The 18580-nt window shown below is 42.6% G+C and overlaps 1 protein-coding gene across 1 annotated transcript in view; it reads left to right on the plus strand.

The window, feature by feature from the left end:
* Positions 1-18082, plus strand: part of PPARG (peroxisome proliferator activated receptor gamma) — an 88310-nt gene extending 70228 nt beyond the window's left edge. The window contains exons 5-7 of the mRNA XM_083156165.1: positions 8735-8934; positions 10800-11253; positions 17220-18082. Coding sequence (XP_083012291.1) covers positions 8735-8934; positions 10800-11253; positions 17220-17467 — 902 coding nt within the window. The 3' untranslated portion in view covers positions 17468-18082. The remainder of the gene's footprint in view (positions 1-8734; positions 8935-10799; positions 11254-17219) is intronic.
* The last annotated feature ends 498 nt before the right edge of the window (positions 18083-18580 follow it).

The following is an 18580-nucleotide window of genomic DNA, read 5'->3' on the forward strand; positions in this document are numbered from 1 at the left end:
CCATTATTGTAAATAGCCGGCCTGCTTCATAAGTATGTACAGCGAAACATACAAAACAAAATGGCCGAAAATCACTTGCAAACGAATCCTCACAGAAACTATAATTGCCGTTCAATAACAGTGCATATGCCGGAGTGATGCAGGCGCAGGCCACCAATAATCACACAATTGCACAAACATTGACATAGTATACAGCTATGAATCAGGGCCAATACCGTGGAGCAGAAGGTAAAGATAACACTGGGAAAATGAGCTTACACCTCTAATAGGTGTGGGGATAACTTGATCCATACAGAAGGGGGTGATTCTAATTGAGCTTCGCATCTTACCAAGTCCTTGTGACTCCATCATTTTGACTGTCCACCTAATGCTTGTGTCGACCTAATGACCCTGCCGACCTAGACCCATGTCGACCTTTTGAGGGTATTGACCTAAGGCCTGTCGACCTTTAGTGGTCGACCTAATGAATGTCTACCTTTCTATTGTCGACCTAGTGACCGTACACCGGGAGGGACTGGACAGACTGAAGGCTTCATATTGGACAGGTGCCTGCCTCATTACATCGCAGGGACGGGCTCCTTTTGGAGCCCTGTCCCCGAGTGTCAGGGATGATCCATCCCACCGTTAGGACCGCATTTTACAATGTGATCTTAGGCGGTAATATTCCGCCCAGATCACATTGTAAATTCGATCCATGATAAATGGGTCCCCTAGTCACCTGTATAAAATATAAAGTCATACTAGGATTTTTAGGATTTCATTATATTATAAAGCACATACTGGGAATACTAATGTGTAATGCAGTGGTTCTCAAACTCGGTCCTCAGGACCCCACACAGTTCACGTTTTCCAGGTCACCCGACATGTGCACTCATTACTGACTTTACACATTTTAAAAGATCCACAGGTGGAGCTAATTATTTCACTTGATTCTGTGATGAGACCTACAAACCATGCACTGTGTGGGGTCCTGAGGACCGACTTTGAGAACCTGTGGTGTAATGTAATTACTTCATGCTCTATGCTTTTGCTTGTACATGTCCATCTACCTCTATCAATAACATCAGCTTCTAGAAAGCATGTCTGTATTATATCTATGTCTTGTGTAAGTATTTATATAGTACACTGAGAAAATGCTGATTGATTTTTTTTTCTTCTTCAAGCAAACAAACTAGGTGTGGACCAGTGATAAATCATTTCACAGTCATGAATATTTGCTGTTTGCTTTTAATACTCATTTATCACCGCGCAAATCAGCAGGTTCCCAATCACTGTGACCAGTCCTGAAAGAATGTACTGATAAATTCAGCGCTTATTGACTGTAATCTGTTTGTTCAAAAATCATTCCAGAGCAGCCTTCAGAATGTTCTGCCACATAAATACCTCTTCATTTGTCCTAATAACTATCCAAATGCCATCAAATGACTTTGAAAGAAGATTGGTTTCTGTACGCACTCCCCTGTTTGCCTGCCACTTCCCTTTACGCCTGTAAAGGTGCCCACACACGTTACAATTATTGTATACAATATCGCATCTCATCGCACCTCGGTTTTGCGATGAGATCTATGTGCTGCACATACTTTTTGTACTAGATCTCATCTCATCTCATCGCAAAACCGAGATGTGATGAGATGCGATATTGTATACAATTTTGTATACAATAAATGTAACGTGTATGGGCACCTTAAGAGTTTACGAGCAGGGCCCTCTGCCTTCATTTGTTTTTTTCTGCTTTTGCTTATATTATGATCTCCCTACCGCCTACAACAACATCAAATCTTTGGGATTATCCGCCCTGCTGCTTATTTGGTTCTGAGGACTCGTTTCAGTGTCGGATTCTTAAGCTTATAAATCTGATGCCTATTGGTGTCTTACTGGGGGGGGTTACGGTCTAAATGGTAGACAGTCAATAAGTCGACACCAAATGGTCAACATACACAAGGTTGACAGACAAAAAGCTGACACAAGCAAAAGGTTGGAATAGAATTGTCGACCAATGAAAAGTTCGACATCGGTTTTCCATGTTTTCTGGTGTCAACTTGTTTTTCCAGGTGTACTCGGCAAAATGGAAGAATGAAAAGTATGAAAAAGTCCAATAAAAAGAAAAAAAATCCCAAAAACCTCCTGTCAACCTTTTTTTAATGGTTCGAGCGCTGCCATATTGACTCTTTTCTTGTGTCGACATTTTGTCTTTGTCAACCATGAGCACGTTGACCAGTTGATGAGGACATATTGGTCGGTCTACCTAGACACTGTTGAACAACCGCATGCCACATAGGGGCTTATGTGGAGTTGGCTGCAGTTGTGCCCCTATTTGCAACAATGGTGGTTATTCCGGCCTGATCGCAGCTGGGTGATTGCTGCTGTCCCGCCACAGGGAAACCCCACCCTGTGCAAGTCTGTGAATGGCTTATGCCGATCGTCATTTACCATCAAATGATTTCCCAGTGTGTGCAGTCTGTGTGTATCCCAGAACCTACTCTTCCTGTGGGATAAAAAAACAGTCTGATCGAGGCTGGAGCTAATGTCACTGAAAACAATTGCGCATTCAAATGGCTTGTGATCAGAAAAGATGGTGGATTTTATCGCTGGATAGCCTTGCATATGCGCATTCGATAATTGTCTGCCTTGCAAAATCTCAAGACTGCAATCAGGTTTGAATAACCCCCAAGATACAAAGCTTTCCAACATGATTCACTTTCCTTCTGATATGATATGTTGTGTGTGGGGTGTGTGCAGATGTACTGTATGCCTAACTCATTATAAGAAAGATAAGAATGTTTTCCCTCTAGGAGGCTCATATTAAGTTCCACTTGAAATGTCAGACAATGGCCCTTATTCTGGTTCACTCGCAAAGCCAAATTCTGTCTCAAATGGACAAAACCATGTGCACTGCAGGTGGGGCAGATGTAACTTGTGCAGAGAGAATTAGATTTGGGTGAGTTATTTTGTTTCTGTGCAGGGTAAATACTGACTGCTTTATTTTTACACTGCAATGTAGATCTCACTTTGACGTAAAACCCCACCCAAATCTAATTCTCTCTGCACAAGTTACATCTGCCCCACCTGCAGTGCACATGGTTTTGTCCATTTGAGAAGGAATTTGCCTTTGCGAGTGAACCAGAATAATGGCCAGTACTTCAATACAAGGTTTGACGTTCTGCTTTCAGATGTAACCAATTAGCGTTTTACAAAGGTAAGAGTGAGTCTAAACATAAATTAGTTAATGGAGTCATATTATTAATATGCTGCTTATTTCGTGTTCAGTAATTAATATACTGAAGCAGAATTGCACTAATGAATGAATTTATACAAATAATTTTAAATTTGGTGATTTTTTTTTCCAGGTGATTTTTTTTCCAGGCCCTTCAGTTAGCTCCTGTTTTATCCACCTGACCATTTTGCAAGTTTGGTACTTGTATACTATCATGGCTCCCACTATGGGCATCGTACAGGGAAAAATCGCATCGCATGCGATCGCATGTGATCACATGCGATGCGATCCGATGCAATGCCATTTTTCACAGAAATCATGGACGTGTTCAAATCATGTAAAATGCACCCAAATGTCATATTTCACACTGTATCACCCCCACTATCAACGCCAACCTGAAGCGTGGCGAGCGCAGCGATAAAGCGCACACATCGCAGACCTACAGTATGTGTTTTCATAGCTGTGATACGGGCTGATTTAGGTGTCAGGCACCCCTAGGCACGTTATTGGCCCCACCACCACCAATCACATCACTACCCACTTCTTTTCAGGGCTAATTCTCTGATGTGCCACCCCCAGCAAGTGCCCAGTGGGAAATCCGCCACTGACAACATGCTTATTCATAAGTGCTGGCATCAGGGATAATTGGATAGCCCTGGGCAGGTAAATTAACAGTGGCTGCGGCTAATTTAATACACCTGTTCTGGTTTACCTTACAGTACTTGTTTAATGTTCCTGCTAAAGCTGTATTTGAAAACACATCGATAGCTACAGAGTTTAGGAGATGATACCCTGGATTAGCTCTCAGTCCTGGGAATCTTGGACAAGAGGCTTCTCTGGCAGCCATCCTAAACTGTATGAAAATAATCTTGTTTTCCATTGTGGGTATTGCAAAATGAAAAACATTATCAAATGACAAATAAATCATAAGGGGAAGCACATTTTTTTAGGCTGGCAGCTCACTTTGTCATCGAGGGTAATGTTTCCTATTTCCTAATTAGACCCTGTGGCAAGTATTTTTCTGTATTATTCTAGGTTAAAACTAGAGATGTGCAGGTAAAGTTTTATCCGGATTTACTCGGTTCTCCAAGTGGGATCTTTGCATTTTATGAAAACGATTGAATTTGTTATTCCTGTTATAACGAATTTTGAGGCATTGGTTAAATACGACACAGGGTTAGAGGGCAAAAAACATTTGATATATTATGCCTCTATATAACATAAATCACAGTTGATATTTTTATTGTGTAAAAAGAATCTGCATATTTGTAGTATATGAAAAAGTTTTGTTGGAGCTGACATATTGAGTCTCTTTGTAGTGAGCAGCGACTGCTTTGGAAAACGACACTTTAAATCAGGGCTGGGCAATTGCGGACCTCCAGATGTTAGTGAACTACACATCCCAGGATGCTTTGCATTAGTTTTGCTATGTGGCCATGCTGAAACTGATGCAAGGCATGCTGGGATGTGTAGTTCATCAACATCTGGAGGGCCGCAATTGCCCAGCCCTGCTTTAAATTATTCAGAAAATTCCATCTTTAATTATAATAGCAGTTATATAAAAAGCGTTAGGTATTTGCATATTGTGGCAGGGACAGAATACTTCCACATGAAGGTAATGTGGAGCATCCGGTCCAGCAGCAGAAGGTAAAACTGATGTGATCATGGTTGGGCTAATTAGCAGCACCCGTGCTCTCCTGATATGTGTTTCCAGGGCAGAAGGACAATGTTCCTTATGGTGGAATAGCCTCCAAGGTGATAGGCCGGGGGTGTGGGCTACGGATCTCGGGATTGAAAAAATGCCCTGGGATTAGCATCCTTACATTGCACCCTTCACAGTTAGCAGGATAGACCCCTTATTTTCTCTGCCCATAAAGGCACAGAGTGGACCATTTCAGCCCAAGGTTTGTTTGTTGGTTTCAGGGTTTCTTGTGGTGACCCTGTTAGTATACATGATAGCCCTATTTTTACTGGAAAGTAAAACCCATCTGCTTACTGCGCTATTATTATGTACAAAGCAACCTCATTAATTAAGGTCTCTATTAATCTGACAGGTTTCATTATCTTCAAATAATTACCTACATAAATACAGTTTAGGCACCACAGTCTTTTAATATGTTTAGCTATATATTCATTTCTGTAATATACAACTCCCTCCTCCACCCAACTCTAAGCGGATGTTTAACTCAATTTCCTATGGCCGCCTTCCTAGATCATGGGATCCAATGTAAATAATTCTGTTTTCTGCATTTCATCCATCAAGCCTCACGTAGTCTTACTGTCATTATTTCAGCCTCTATTGAACTCATTTCATAACTGTACGAACAGCACAATGTAATAATGGTCTTCTGTGGTATGCATATGCTTGTAAACTGGCTGGAGGACAATAACAAATGGCATGAGCATCTAGATCTCCGCCAGGTGGCAGATTGCACAAGCAGAGGGGAAACAAGATTTCATTTTGCAGATCAAGATTAATGAAATGATACAGGGTGCACATTCACAGCAGCTGCACCCGTATTTCCACTCGGCAAGGCTTGGTGAAGATTGGGTTCTACACTTTTTAATGAGATACTCTTTTCATCTACATGGTGCACGTTGGTGTAGAAGCACTTTTACAAATGTGGAACTTTGGAGTGAGTACTTGTGCATGTAGTAGATGTTGGTTGACTGAGTGTCGGGACTCCAGCACAGTTCAAAATTAAAATAGGGGAGAAAAAACAACTGCCATTGAGTCAGTTTGGAATGACAGTTGGTGTCTGTGGGTGTGGCTCCCCTATTTGAATTTTGTGCGGCAGCCCCGCCTCTGGAGCTCCCCTGTTGGCTGTCCATCCATGTGTCCTGATTTTCCCGGATCAGTTTTATAAGTCAGAGGTTTTGCATCAGTAACTGCATTTTGGTATCTAAAATAAAACGTGGAGTACTTTAGTGAATTGCACTCTATGGTCTAAGCACGTTATTAATCAGAATCAAGGCGAATTAAAGGATCAGAAACCTATCATTCAAGTTGCCTTATATAAAAAGACAACGGTACTATGGAAAAGATGAACTAATCCTTGGGTAGTCATAAAGTGGAAATAGATAAATTATCAGCTAATCAGCTCCTAACTGCCATGTTACTGGTTGATTGCAAAATTACAATTAGGAGCTGCTATGTTGATACTGTACTTTATCTATCTCCACTTTAACATGTACATGTCCCCATAAAGTTGTAACTGAATCTGTAATTAGATAAGTCTACATAGTGTACCACAGTTACAGTTGCAGTCAGCTGATCACAAGTTTTTTTTATTCCTGTTGTCAGACAAAAAGAAGCTGAATTAGTGTCCTTTACATGGCGTGACTGACAGGAAGTCTGCTGTGTATAGAGAAATATCTTCCCACATGACCACATATTTGTCTCAAATCTTTACAGCTTTGATGAACTCCTGATACTTTAGCATTTCTGAGAAAATTATTCAGACCTTCTATATATAGTATTTAAGTTAACTTGTATTTTAGATTTTGGGGAGAATTCAATTAGCCACAGTAATCTTTCTTTTAGTTGCAAAAGTTTTTTTTTGCATTTTCCGACTGTAAACATTTAAAGCATGGGCTAATTGGATAGCCTTGGGAAGGGGGGGGGGGGGGGGCTAATTGGATTCCCACCTTAGTGGCATTTATAGTGCTATAACTGATGACTCTGCAGGTTTTATTTGGAGATAAGTGCAGTATGTGTGTGTGTATGTATATATATATATATATATATATATATGTCTGTTTGAAGACTGGCACTCCACCCAGCTGTTCAGGGGTTACTTTGCCCGGGTGCCCTCCTGGCTCGCTCGGCAGAGGAACAGAAAATAGCAAATGGATATGGCGGCACTCACAGGACTTCACAGAAGACAAATAAATTCCACACAGGGACCCGCTCAAGTGGTTCATGAACCACTTGAGCGGGTCCCTGTGTGGAATTTATTTGTCTTCTGTGACGTCCTGTGAGTGCCGCTATATCCATTTGCTATATATATATATATATATATATATATATATATATATAGGAGGTGGAACGGTTCCCCCTCCGTCCGGCCGCCTTGTCCTGCTGTGTCAGTGTCCCTGCCTTCAGCTTTGCTATAAGAGACTGCCGGGCAGAGCGATGTAAACATGGCTGTCTTTCTTATCTATCCTCACCCGCGACTTTGCAGCACAGAGTGGCTATTTAAACCTGCCACTAACCTGGTGGTTAGTGGGACTCTATACAAGCATTGATGTATAACATTTTTGCCAGGAGTCTCAAAGGTACACGTTCAAATTCGTCGAACCTAGAGAGGAAATATTCGTCAACAGGTACAGTAGCACCTGTTGGAGGCCAGGTCGACTGCGGAGCCGTGGCAGCTCCTAGAGACTGTCAGCTCATGTTACAGTTCTTCAGCCTTGATGGAGGCTGCGCAGAAGTGTTTCTCATCCACCAACTGTTTTCAGATTTTATGGGAGGTGGATATAATATCTCAGAGAGCGATAACTTGGAGATAAAGTACACCCACCAACTTCTTCCTGTCATGTCTTTAGCACAGCCTGTAATACTACAGAAGCTGATTGGTTGGTTCTTTCAAATATTGTGTACCGTGCAGGACGCTCAATTGTGGGGATATCATCCTCTAGTTGCCTGGGGCAGCCACACCCATGACAACCACTTGTCATTAGTGGACAGGCATTGCTTCATGGTCAGGTTGCACAAGGGGAAAAAGACTTATGGTGTATACACACTCTACAATGTATGCAATGAAAGACACTGGGGACCAATTTCACTTAACTTCCCCAGTGTCCTGGACGAACAATATTGTGCAACCTTAATGCCTGCTCATTGCCATTCGTCACTTTTAGAGTACACACTGGCCGATATTTTGACCAATATCGTTTATAAGGGCCAAAATGAACAATATTGGTCAAAAAATCGAAGCACCTTTACCATAATAACAACATAACTCTCTGTAATAGACTGGAGAATGATAAATAACCAACCAATCAGCTCCTGTCTGACATTTTTCAAACACGGTATGTGACATGACAGGTAGGAGCTGATTGGCTGGCTGTTTATCACTCTCCATTTTATCAATTTTGAAACTTAGTGCATCTGGCCCTTGGGATGTTGTCTTATTACTTAAGATATTTATTTCAGGTAAAGAATTGTGCGCAGTTAGATATCCCTTTAAAGGTGAATTTATTTAGAATGATAAGACCAGTCATTGACATTTATTTGCAGTTTTATGTATAAAATTGTTTGAAAAAAATGTTGAGATTTTTCTGTTATCAGCTGACTGGCGTCATCATAAAATTTAAAGACAGAATTCATCAAAGCTCTCATTAAACATGCGTCTTGTTTATTGCATGCGATATTGCCCAAAATAACACACCTTCCAATGGAGTTATTGCATGTTTTATGACCCCACACTCTAGTTTTACCACAGCTTGGTGCCTCTCTCCATAATGTAAATAATAATCTCTGCCTCAATAACACAAAAAAAAATCTATTTTTTTCAGCTATCAGGTTTGGACGGATGCCACAGGCTGAGAAGGAGAAGCTACTGGCTGAGATATCAAGTGACATCGACCAGCTGAATCCAGAGTGTGCCGATCAGCGGGTCCTGGCCAAGCACTTATATGACTCATACCTCAAGTCATTCCCTTTAACGAAAGCCAAGGCGAGAGCCATTTTGACAGGAAGGACAACAGACAAATCAGTGAGTAGGAGTTATGTGTGTAAATGATTTACTGGGGTTGTTCTCTCTTCTATTGTGTTCACAGCACAGGATGTGTCCGGATTCAAGGAAGGTCATTTTCCCATTATAAGTGTGTGGCACATCTTGGTAGCAGCAGAAAATCATGTGCACTGCAAATGATTGATCAGTTGCCCTGCCCACAGGACACACAAGTCTTATTAATACCCCTGTCAGACATACTACCCGGGATTTAAAATCCGGTTCAATCCCGGGTTTCTAAAAATCCCGGAGCCATTGCAGGTGCGCAGCACCTGGGATTTTAGTCAATTAAAATCCTGACTAGAGCCATTCAGACATAAGATAGTCCCGGGATTATGTGCGTGCTCGTAAAAAATCCCGGTATTTTTGGGTATGTCTGAAAGGGGTATAAGCCTCAGTGACAGTTATCAAATGCATGTTCCCTCCACCTTAGCTAGTATTGGCTTAAGTTTAATCACAGCAGTATCTATATCTATCTGGGAGTGGATCATTAGATAGACAGTGTCTAGATCGGGCATGTCCAAAGTTCGGCCCTCCAGGTGTTGTGAAACTACAAGTCCCATCATGCCTTGCCAGAGTTTTGCTATTAGGGAATGCTAAATCTATGGCAAGGCATGCTGGGATGTGTAGTTTGGACATGCCAGGTCTAGATAGTCAATATGTCTACGCCAAAAGGTCAACAGGGTCAAAAGGTCAACATACAATAAGACAGGCATTATTTTTTCACAAAGTTTTGTGTCAAGGTCGACAACTGTTGACATGAACCCCCAATTAGGGAAAAACTTATGTCGACCTTATCAAGTGTCTCCCTTTCTCATGTCAACATTTTGACCCTGTCAACCTATTGAACGTCGACCTATTGACCCGGTTGACCTTTTGACTCTGTCAACTTATTGAAGGTCGACTTTTTACAGGCTGTGTTTGAAAAATGACAGAGCTGATTCAGACGAAAAAGCACCGCTTACCCGGCGGGTAAACGCTGCTCCGCCCAAAGCCCAACCTTCCTTCCCTGCCACCAGTGCCGCCCGCATCCACTCGGTAACATGCAAAGGGATGTGTCTGAGAACACATCCCCTCGCAACTGGGCGAAAAGTGAAAACTGATTATTTTTTTTACGCCGCTGTTCGCCGAAAATGGGCGGGTGCTGACGTCATGTGACACCAGCTGCCCGCCCTGTGCAGGAATCGGGGACGCCCATAAAATGCTAGGCGTGCCCCTGTTCCAGCCCGGTTACCGCCACTGCCCGCCCCCGAACGAACGGCTCGGCTGAAATTGCTCCCGGGGTGCGCACATGTGCAAATATGCGCATGGGCGGACCCCCCACCATCGGAATGGGGACAAATTCAGCCCCTTTCAAATGAACCTCAATTACAGATTTACTAAGCCTTGAAAAGTGATAAAATGGAGAGTGATAAACCACCAACCAATCAGCTCCTACCTATTATTTTTCAAGCACAGCCTGTGACATGGCAGGTAATGTAGAAGCTGATTGACTGGTGGTTTATCACTCTCCATTTTATCACTTTTCAAACTTAGTACATCTGACCCTATATCTCTCCCCTTTATGTATAAATATGGACAAAGCCACAGCAGTTCTGACTGGACAGATGTCTGGATAAAATGTAAGTGTAATTCTGGACAAATTGCATTAGCCCCTCTGCAGTGTTGTAGATTACTGCTGGAAACATGTGTCTTTGTTCAGATTGTCAGCATACACAGTAATGGTAACATTATAAAATAGTAGAGAAAGTCAGAAAATGTACATTTCAACCTAAGGAATACAGAAAATAGTTGTGCGAAAGGTATGTGGATGTATTAATGACATATATTTATTGGTCTTCTTTCAGCCAGTGGTAATCTATGATATGAACTCACTAATGATGGGAGAGGATCAGATCAAATATCAGTACTCCCTTACCCCTTACATGGAGCAGAACAAGGAAGTTGCGATACGCATTTTCCAGAGATGTCAGTCTCGTTCCGTTGAAGCCGTTCGGGAGATCACTGAATTTGCCAAAAACATTCCAGGATTTGTCAACCTTGACCTCAATGACCAAGTAACTCTCCTGAAGTACGGAGTCCATGAAATCATATTTACGATGCTGGCTTCTCTCATGAATAAAGACGGTGTTCTCATTGCTGAGGGACAAGGCTTTATGACCCGGGAGTTTCTCAAGAGCTTGAGGAAACCATTTTGTGAATTTATGGAGCCCAAGTTTGAATTTGCCATAAGGTTTAACGCATTAGAATTGGACGACAGTGACCTTTCCATCTTTGTAGCTGTCATCATACTTAGTGGAGGTAAGATATGGTCTGCCCAGGGCAAGATTCCGCTCACGTCGCAATTTAGACATTACACTGTGCAGTTATCTATAAATACAAGTATATACTGAGAATTAAACACATGGAGATACAGTACCATAGCGCTGTTAGTCCATGCAGAGCAGACAATTAATGGGATGCAATACTGCAGTGGGGCATCACAAACTGAGCTCCGGAACCGGCATGTGAATAGTATGGTGGTACGAGATGGAGGTTAGTGAGGATGGCACGCCTACTGAGCAGGGTGAGATGAATTAAATAGAGTGGTGGGTGAGGTGCATAGCCATTTTCACTGCACATAGGACATGTATTTTTTACTATCTGCTGGGTTTTTGGGTATCCTCCTATACAGGTAATACAATGATGTTACTCCTTGGTGGAGAAACACATGTCTAGGTACACTTCATGAACTGTAGATAGATCCTATTCAATTTCCCCCCTAGTGTTAGGATTTAGTAGTAAGGGTGAGGGTTAGACTATTAATGTTAAGGGTGAAGGTTAGGGTATTATGATGAAGGGTGAAGGTTAGGGTTATTAATAATAGGGAATTCGGATTAAGGGTGAGGGTTAGGTTAATATTAGTGTTAGAATTAAGGGTGAGGGATAGAGTATTAGTGTTAGGTGAGGGATAGAGTATTAGTGTTAGGTGAGGGAAAGAGTATTAATTTTAGGTGAGGGATAGAGTATTAGTGTTAGGTGAGGGTTAGAGTATTAGTGTTAGGTGAGGGTTAGAGTATTAGTGTTAGGTTAGGGATAGAGTATTAGTGTTAGGTGAGGGATAGAGTATTAGTGTTAGGTGAGGGATAGAGTATTAGTGTTAGGTGAGGGATAGAGTATTAGTGTTAGGTGAGGGATAGAGTATTAGTGTTAGGTGAGGTATAGTGTATTAGAGTTAGGCGAGGGTCAGAGTATTACTGTTAGGTGAGGGATAGAGTATTAGTTTTAGGTGAGGGATAGAGTATTAGTGTTAGGTGAGGGTTAGAGTATTAGTGTTAGGTGAGGGATAGAGTATTAGTGTTAGGTGAGGGATAGAGTATTAGTGTTAGGTGAGGGATAGAGTATTAGTGTTAGGTGAGGGATAGAGTATTAGTGTTAGGTGAGGGATAGACTATTAGTGTTAGGTGAGGGATAGAGTATTAGAGTTAGGCGAGGGTCAGAGTATTACTGTTAGGTGAGGGATAGAGTATTAGTATTAGGTGAGGGTTAGAGTATAAGTGTTAGGTGAGGGTTAGAGTTTTAGTGTTAGGTGAGGGTCAGAGTATTAGTGTTAGGTGAGGGATAGAGTATTAGTGTTAGGAGAGGGTCAGAGTATTAGTGTTAGGTGAGGGTCAGAGTATTAGTGTTAGGCGAGGGTCAGAGTATTACTGTTAGGTGAGGGATAGAGTATTAGGTGAGGGTTAGAGTATAAGTGTTAGGTGAGGGTTAGAGTATTAGTGTTAGGTGAGGGTTAGAGTATTAGTGTTAGGTGAGGGTCAGAGTATAAGTGTTAGGTGAGGGTTAGAGTATTAGTGTTAGGTGAGGGTCAGAGTATTAGTGTTAGGTAAGGGTCAGAGTATTAGTGTTAGGTGAGAGTTAGAGTATTAGTGTTAGGTGAGGGTTAGAGTATTAGTGTTAGGTGAGGGTTAGAGTATTAGTGTTAGGTGAGGGTTAGAGTTTTAGTGTTAGGTGAGGGTCAGAGTATTAGTGTTAGGTGAGGGTTAGAGTATTAGTGTTAGGTGAGGGTTAGAGTATTAGTGTTAGGTGAGGGTTAGAGTTTTAGTGTTAGGTGAGGGTCAGAGTATTAGTGTTAGGTGAGGGTTAAAGTATTAGTGTTAGGTGAGGGTTAGAGTATTAGTGTTAGGTGAGGGTTAGAGTATTAGTGTTAGGTGAGGGTTAGAGTATTAGTGTTAGGTGAGGGTCAGAATTACATAGTTAAATAGTAGGTAAGGCGTCCATCTAGTTCAACCTAGGATGTTTATAAAAGATTGACAGATTACATTTCTCATATGTACCCATGGATGTTTTTAACAAATAAGTGTTTGTCCAACCTTATTTTGAACGTATTTTATGTGTCTGCCGACACCACCTCTCCAGGAAGAGAGTTCCAAAGTTTGACTGCTCTGACTGTAAAGAATTTTTTTCTTCTTGCTGAACAAAATCTTTGTTCTTCTAAGCTATACTCATGCCCTCACGTCCTAGACTCCTTTTTAGTAGAAAAAAGGGTGCTTGACAGTTCCTTATATTGGCCCCTGATGCATTTGTACATGTTGAGCATGTCCCCCCTTAAGCGTCTCTTTTCTAATGTAAATAGTCCCAAATTGCTTAATCTCTCCTCGTAGCTTAAATTCTCCATTCCCCTAATAAGCTTTGTTGCTCGTCTCTGGATTATTTCTAATTGAATTATGTCCTTTTTATAGTGCGGGGCCCAGAATTGTACACCGTATTCTAGGTGCGGTCTCACCAATGCTTTATACAGTGGCATGATTACCCTCAAGTCCCTAGATTCCATGCCCCTTTTAATGCATGCTAAAATTTTGTTGGTCTTTTTTGTTGCTACATTACATTGGGCAGTGGTGTTTTTTTTGGGGTGGGGGAACGCTCCCCACAGGGTGAGTTTTTTATGGGGAGCGCTCCCTTAGAAAAAAAAAACACCACTGCCTCCCTGGGTCCGGGCAGCACCGCTGAACTGTCAATCAGCCGCTGGCTGGCCCTACACCCCGGCTCCCTGTCCCCACTTGTTATAAGCCAGCGCCGCAGGCTGTAATGCAACAGCCAGGGGCTTGGTGAGCCGGGGGTGCGGCGGAGGGAGCCGGGCAGCGCTGAAGCTGCCTGAGTTCAGCGATGAACTCAGCAGCACTGCCCGGCGCTAATCACTGGCAATCCCGAGAATTTTCCGGGCTTGCCAGCCTGGGCATTAAGGCATAGCCTGGAAAATTCTTGGGATTACCAGTGAACTGGTTAAAGGGCAAAGGAACATGCATTAACTAAAAAAGTACTATTGTTGCAGTTCCTCCGAGTTCATGGCAACTACTGAACACTTTATACTGCCTGAGTTCCAAGAGGCCACCAGTTCCAGTCCAATTAACTTTCATTGACAATCATTCCAGTTTAATAATTAAAGAACATACTTTCCACTGCACATACACAACTGCCAATAGTACAGTTTAATACAGTAAAAGACCAAAATAAAAGTCTAGGAAAATGGTAGTAAATCATATAATTTCTATCAACATATTTTTATGACCAAAATAGCTATCCATCCTCTCAGCAGAATTGGCAGATGAGCTAGAGCATTATGGGAGAATAGCCTCCAGTATCTGGTGACGAATGAGATATTTCCTCATCTCGTACTTTATGCTTTGGGATCATCTCTGGCACTACACAGGGTATCATGGCACCATTCCCAGCTAAACTCCATAACGTGCAGATTTTACGAGATTCCACATCAGTGTTGGGCAGAGAACGAGAATTCGTTAACGTGTAACTGCCTTGTAAACGTCAGATTAAGGCAATGTCAATTGAGGATAAGTTTACGGGGTTTATTTATCAGCAGGTGTAGAATGTATAATTGCAGCAGGTTCCAACCGGACTTCGATCACCTGAAGTCATTGGCTAAAAGAATATTGTATGATTTCTCATAATACTCCCATTTGTAACCTGCGCCACTATCATTTGTGCTTGGCTTGACACTAATAATGGGATGTATTTCAAAGTCTGTAATAAATAAAAAATTGGCAATGGCTTCAAAATATTACGTGTTCATAAATAAATAATTACGTGCAAAGGACAAACACCCATTTAATAAAAACTATAAAGGGCCCCTTAAGGGTCCCTTACACTTGTGAGATTTTGTCAGATTTGACCCAATTCAGGTGGATTGGGTCAATTTATCTGATAAAATCTTATGTGCCTGATGTGTAGGATACCACAAAGATATTGGATAGTTCCCAGGGTGCTAGATGTTACTCTTTTGTGTGTAGTTCCAGAGAGATAGCCCCAGAAAAAAAAAGAAAAATACACAATAGTGCAACACTGTATCATACAAATTTAAACAGTGAAAATAAACGTAAAGATGTTTGACTCGTGCCAATGGTATTTGTCTACCAGATGGGTAGACAAACAACGCTTGTTTGAAGGACTTAGGCCAGTATTCAATGCCTCAGATTCGCCGTTTTTTTCAGTGAATCTGGCAATTCGCTGGGTAAACGGCGAATTTTCTGTTAGAAAAAACAATTCGCCATATTCAATGGAGGCAATTCGGCACTAATGAACAGCGAATGTCTGCCGATTCGCCGTAAATGATTCTCCGCAATTCGTCTGTGATTTTCAATGGGGTTTTTAGTGGAATTCGCCGAGAGTGTATTCAATGCTCAAATGGAGAACTGCTTTCTCCATTGAAATTTGCCATGATTCTCCATTTAGCATTCGTCAGCTTTTTATGGAGAACTGAACATGTTTCTTTAGAAATAAATGTTTTATTTCCTTTTTTTATGTAAAAAAATCAGTTTTAATTTAATCTGATGGGTCTTGCTTATATTCACTCATTACTAGCGCCTCTTTAATATATTTAGAAGTTTTATTACATCCCCCCCCTCTCAGTGTACTGACACAGCCAGCTGAGCAGCGAGGGGGGGAGACATGAGCTGACAGGCAATTGCAGTCATGACTGCAGTGTAGGTACCTTGTAATTCAGGCAGGCTCTGGTGGTCTGAGGGAAGGGGAGAGAGCCCGGACACTGATCAGCACGGAGCCCCGACACAGCCTGAGGACGGGGACGGCTCCAGCAGCAGCAGACCTCCGGCACACCCGGACATCTGATCAACACGGAGCCCCCGCACAGCCTGAGGGCAGGGAAGGCTCCAGCAGCAGCAGACCTCCGGCACACCCCGACATCTGATCAACACGGAGCCCCCGCACAGCCTGAGGGCGGGGAAGGCTCCAGCAGCAGCAGACCTCCGGCTCTGGCAGCCCCAGCGTGGTGATAGCAGATGTCAGCGCTGGGACTGCTGGAGCTGGAGGTCTGCTACTGATGCTGGACCCGTCCCCGTCCTCAAGCTGTGCGGGGGCTCCTGGCAGCATCAGCGTGCTCCCCCGCTGTGACTCCGCTCAATCCCCTGCAGTGGCATTGTAGCCACAGCAGCAGGGGAGAGAGCCGAGTACAATTCGCCGCAGAGGGTAATTATCGTTGAATAATGTGAACGGGTGGCTGCCGGCGAATCTCCCAGCAGGGAGAATCTGGCCGAAAGTGCAGCGAATCCTACACAGGATTCGCTGCTGCCCTCGACCCCTGGCCATTGAATACTGGCCTTAGAATGTCACCAATAGGATCCTTCTCTTTAACCATAAAACAGAATAGCTCAAAAGTATGAGAAAAACATCATGGTGTGGTATGTTTTTTAATATTAAAATGAGTAAAACACAGCAGAGTATAGAAACAGCGGACTCTCACCAGAAATATTTGCCCACACGTAAATGCATGAAAAGATGTAACCATGACAGGCGTCCCTGGATGCTGGTATATGGTGTGGGTCCCCGGAATCCTCCTCTGCCTTCTAGCCGACCGGTTTCGATACTATGCACTATCTTTCTCAAGGAACAATCCCGTGCCTTTGGGTATAACCAAGAGATTGCAAGAGATTGATCCTCCTGTACAGAATATTAATCTCGAGTCAATCAGGTCCATTGTTGGACAATAAGTTGGACAAGTGTAAGGGGGCCTTAACTCTCCAGTTATTGATATTGTTGCGTATTGCAAAGGACAGCTCTTAATGCAACTTTTGTCTTTAAGTAACAGTAGGTAAAGTTATGTATTGATTTTTATGCTGGAGACATTTTTGAAAGTTGCCCAAGCTGTTGATATCTCTTTGTTACCAACACGAAGTTATTGCTTCCCATGTACCTCAGTACTAAAAGAATCCTCCCATTAATTCAGTGCTTTTCTCTTCTTTTACTATTTGACTGTTTAGATCGACCCGGATTATTGAATGTGAAGCCCATAGAAGATATTCAGGACACTTTACTTCAGGCTCTGGAGCTGCAACTCAAGTTGAACCACCCAGACTCCTCTCAGCTCTTTGCTAAACTTCTCCAAAAGATGACAGACCTCAGGCAAGTTGTAACAGAGCATGTCCAGTTATTGCAGATTATCAGGAAAACAGAAGTGGAGATGAGCCTCCATCCTCTCCTGCAAGAGATTTACAAGGATCTCTACTAAGTCTCTACTCGCATCCGCAAGAGATTGACAAGCACTTGTACTGAATCTCTACCCCTATCTGCAAGACATTCGCAAGGTCGTATACTGAACGGACCACTCACAAATGCAAGAGATCTCCAAAGACTTGTATTCAGCCTCCAACCACATCTGTAGGACATCAATGGGGACTTACTGTCCACTGATTCTCTGCCAATATTTGTAAGTGATCTACAATGACTTGTACTGAATCTCCTCACACATCCAAGAGGTCTCCAAGGACTTGTACTGATCCAACAACTGCATCTTCAAGAGATTTACCACAACTTGCCCATCTACAACAAGTTGTTCTGAGACTCCAGTCACGTCTACAAGACATCTACATTACCTTGCATCGGACTCCGCCGTTCCTGCACGAGATCTACCGGAACCTGTACTGAACTAGCCTGTTATAATTATGTATTTTTTTTTACAATTTGCACTATTTTTATGAGGGATAAAAAAATAAACAGCAGCAACATTACTGTGACAATGCCTTAAAGACACAACAAAGCTTTCATATAACTGGTCTATTTTATGCAGCTGGTTTATAAAGCACATGTACAATTACTTTTAATATTAAAATGTCTTTAAAAAACAGTGTGTCCTTTACTACTATAGTAAATAGACCATAACTAACGATCTATGTGCAAGGTACAAACTGGTTTGTGCTGTTATATCTGCCTCAACTACTGACTTTCCCCCTTATTTTTGGACTACAACTCCCAGCAGCCCCCGCAGCACAAAGGGCCTTATTCTGGTTGAGGCGGTCCGTTCCGAATTCTTTTGGAGGGTGCTTTTTAGCTATCTGCGCATGCGTAGGCAACGCAATGCGCATGTGCAACGTAGTGTCTGCGCACTCGTTCTCACCAATACCGTCTACAAATGTGCACCGAACTCCATCGGGACATATGGGCATAATATGGGCGTCATGTGGGCGTACACAAGGGCGCGGTTTCAAAGTGGGCAAAACTGGGCGGAAATCTGGGCGTACACGTGAGAGTGCACGAACAGTGGTAGGCGTGCATTCGGACCAGACACCGAGTGCAAGCGAACCATCATGGCAGAAATCTGCGGAGTCCATAAGCAAGTTTCAGT

The sequence above is a fragment of the Crinia signifera genome, chromosome 8 (genome assembly GCF_055691185.1).
Source record: "Crinia signifera chromosome 8, ASM5569118v1, whole genome shotgun sequence".
Lineage (NCBI taxonomy): Eukaryota > Metazoa > Chordata > Amphibia > Anura > Myobatrachidae > Crinia > Crinia signifera.